General features: G+C 37.3%; 1 protein-coding gene across 1 annotated transcript; it reads right to left on the bottom strand.

The window, feature by feature from the left end:
* Window positions 1–624: 624 nt before the first annotated feature.
* On the bottom strand, window positions 625–2,374 carry LOC9298496 (putative FBD-associated F-box protein At5g56410). Its single transcript, XM_021032741.1, is given in 4 exon segments — window positions 625–1,018; window positions 1,021–1,068; window positions 1,143–1,286; window positions 1,362–2,374. Coding segments are annotated over 4 exon segments (1,317 nt in total). The 5' UTR covers window positions 2,259–2,374; the 3' UTR covers window positions 625–790.
* Window positions 2,375–2,599: the final 225 nt, after the last annotated feature.

The following is a 2,599-nucleotide window of genomic DNA, read 5'->3' as shown; positions in this document are numbered from 1 at the left end:
CCCTTGAGACTGCACCATAAGGGTCTTTTTAGACTCATGATTGAGCCTACGAATAAGCTTGCATTGACGTAGAGATTGGGGATTCGCGAGTTTAGGAGAACCGTTAAGTCGCTGGACTCGTTGCTTCGACCTTTATTAGTCGCATATCTGTACATCCAGATGTTGATTGCAGACTAGCATTAATACACATACGACACATGTGACAACATAATATATTTAGTGTACTAAGTAATATAATGCGATTGAAAACTTAAAGTTGATATACGGATGATGATACCTCTTCATTACAGCTCTGTTATATGTCTAATGAAAGTCGTTCCAGTCATGTGCTCGATTTGAGGAGGTTCTCGAGATCTTGCTGAACATCATGATATGCCACTTCTAGCTTTGGCATATGCCCAATCAGATAGGAGTTACCCTCTCTTTCATCCTCAATTTTGAAGTACTTTAAAGAAGGGGTAACTATCACATACTCATCAGAAGTAAATCTTACACCGCAAGGACGGGAAACAAGTAACGCTCTCATATTGTCATTCTCATCTCGTTCACTAGTCAGATCTTCCAGAACAGGGCAATAGCATAGAAGCAATCGAAGAGATTCTTAGTTTTGAGTATTTCCAGGAATGGAGTAAGTTGCTTTTGAATAAAACATCAACACTACAAAATCATCTAAATTAAATCAAATGCAACAAAAACTTTAATAGATCAAATCCTAAGATGTCATTTGCAAGATTGTTACAGTCTTATATATATATATATATATCTCTTTCAAACGTAATGATTTAAATCCTCAACTGAATATGAGGTTGCATGTGGGTGAACCACGGAAACAACATTTCACCTCCCTCTCCATCTCAAGCTTCTTTTGTCCTTGTCCGATCGAAATTGTTGCAGTCTTTAACTGGCAAGACTCTCTCAAAATATATGTCGCCAGAGCTTTCCCTTCTATGGAATCATGGTTACCTAACCACTTCAAAGTTTGGAGACTCGACCACAAACATTGAGGAACACAAGTATCAGTTGCTCCCAGAAAACCAGTGTATTATACCATCCACGTGAAATTGGTTCCTTGGAATTAAAAATAAGAGTTAGATGAAAAGCCCCATGATACATTGAATTACTCTATCGAAGAAATGACTTACATTGAACTCCAAGTTTCGAAGTTTGGGAGAAGCTATGAGCAACCAGTATAGTAACTTGGACCAATATGCGCTACGGATGATAAACTTCAGATTCTCAAGCTGATTAAAGACAACATCGTCACCACCATATACAGCAGTGAAAGCCTGTACAAAGGACGGTTTAGTAATCTAATTAAGAGATATAGTGAGATTGAAGAAATTGAAGATTCTTCAAATCACCTCTGCATTGTTGTTTAGTATGAACAATGAAAGACGCTTGACATATGTGAAAGATTCAAGAAGCTTCTTGATATTGCGACCAGCAGTGGCGATATATGCCTCCTCCAGCTTAGGCATATTCAATATCAAACATGTGGAACACTTACCAAAATCTTTAGCTTTGAAATTCTTCAAAGAAGGAGTATGTATCACATACCCTTCCGAAGAACATTGACCCAAAATCTCAAAAGATAAACTAAGCAATGATGGGATGATAACAGAAACATTTCTCACATTGTCACCTACACGTCGTTCCACAACCAGATCTTCCAAAACAAAGCAATTAGACAAAAGCCGTTGAAGAGATTCTTCATCTGCGTATGTCATACGTACAAGGTGCAAAGTTTTCAAGGAGGGGAGGCAAAAAACATGAGGAACATCCACGAGAATGTTGTCTCTTAGTTTCAATGTCACGAGTGATTTGCAAGTATACAAGCTAGTCGGCAGTAATGCATCACGTTTTCCCTTGTAAGGAGAATAGCTAACGCTTAGCTCTTGAGCACAACGAGAAACTGCAATTTCAACCCACAATATAATATCTTCAGGTTGAAATAGTTCATTGTATAACGTAAGACTCAAGCTCTCTATTACGGGAGAGCAATGTAATGGCAGATTCATGTCAATAAAACGCCACATCCTCTGGCTTCCTTCTAACAGTAAAGAATCGGTTCTACTCTCACCCCTCATGGAGAGTATATAGTTTTTAATGTCATCGTGAAACTCAAGTTTTGGTATCCGCCTCCAAAGAAACTTCCACTGCTTCGACAAAATACTTGTTCTAACAGCAGCTTTTGTTGAAAGAAATGATAAGATCTTTACGAGCAATTCATCATCAGAAAATCCAGTGATCTTGTCCATATCTTAAACAAAGACTCTCACCTTAGGTTAATTGAGTTTTGTCTTACCGACACAGAAGAACAGCATCAACCAACGGCAGAGGCAGAGAATAATAAAACAGAGGAACGGACAAGCCCTAAAATTCTTCAATTGTCAAAACCCTAGGACGGAGTCAAAAGAATTGGATGATGAGTACGCTTTCGATTTTAACCAAAAAAACAAAAAAAAAAGCATTAGGAAGAAAAATAAATAAATAAGGTAACTGACAAAAATAGCTTTAAAAATATGTTTTCTTTTTAAATAGCATCACATTTGCAAAGTTCTACAAATATCACCTTAAACTTTAATGAAACCTGAAATTT

This window comes from Arabidopsis lyrata, assembly GCF_000004255.2.
Source record: "Arabidopsis lyrata subsp. lyrata unplaced genomic scaffold ARALYscaffold_493, whole genome shotgun sequence".
In the NCBI taxonomy this organism is placed as follows: Eukaryota; Viridiplantae; Streptophyta; class Magnoliopsida; order Brassicales; family Brassicaceae; genus Arabidopsis; species Arabidopsis lyrata.
This window is presented reverse-complemented; position numbering and strand designations above follow the sequence as displayed.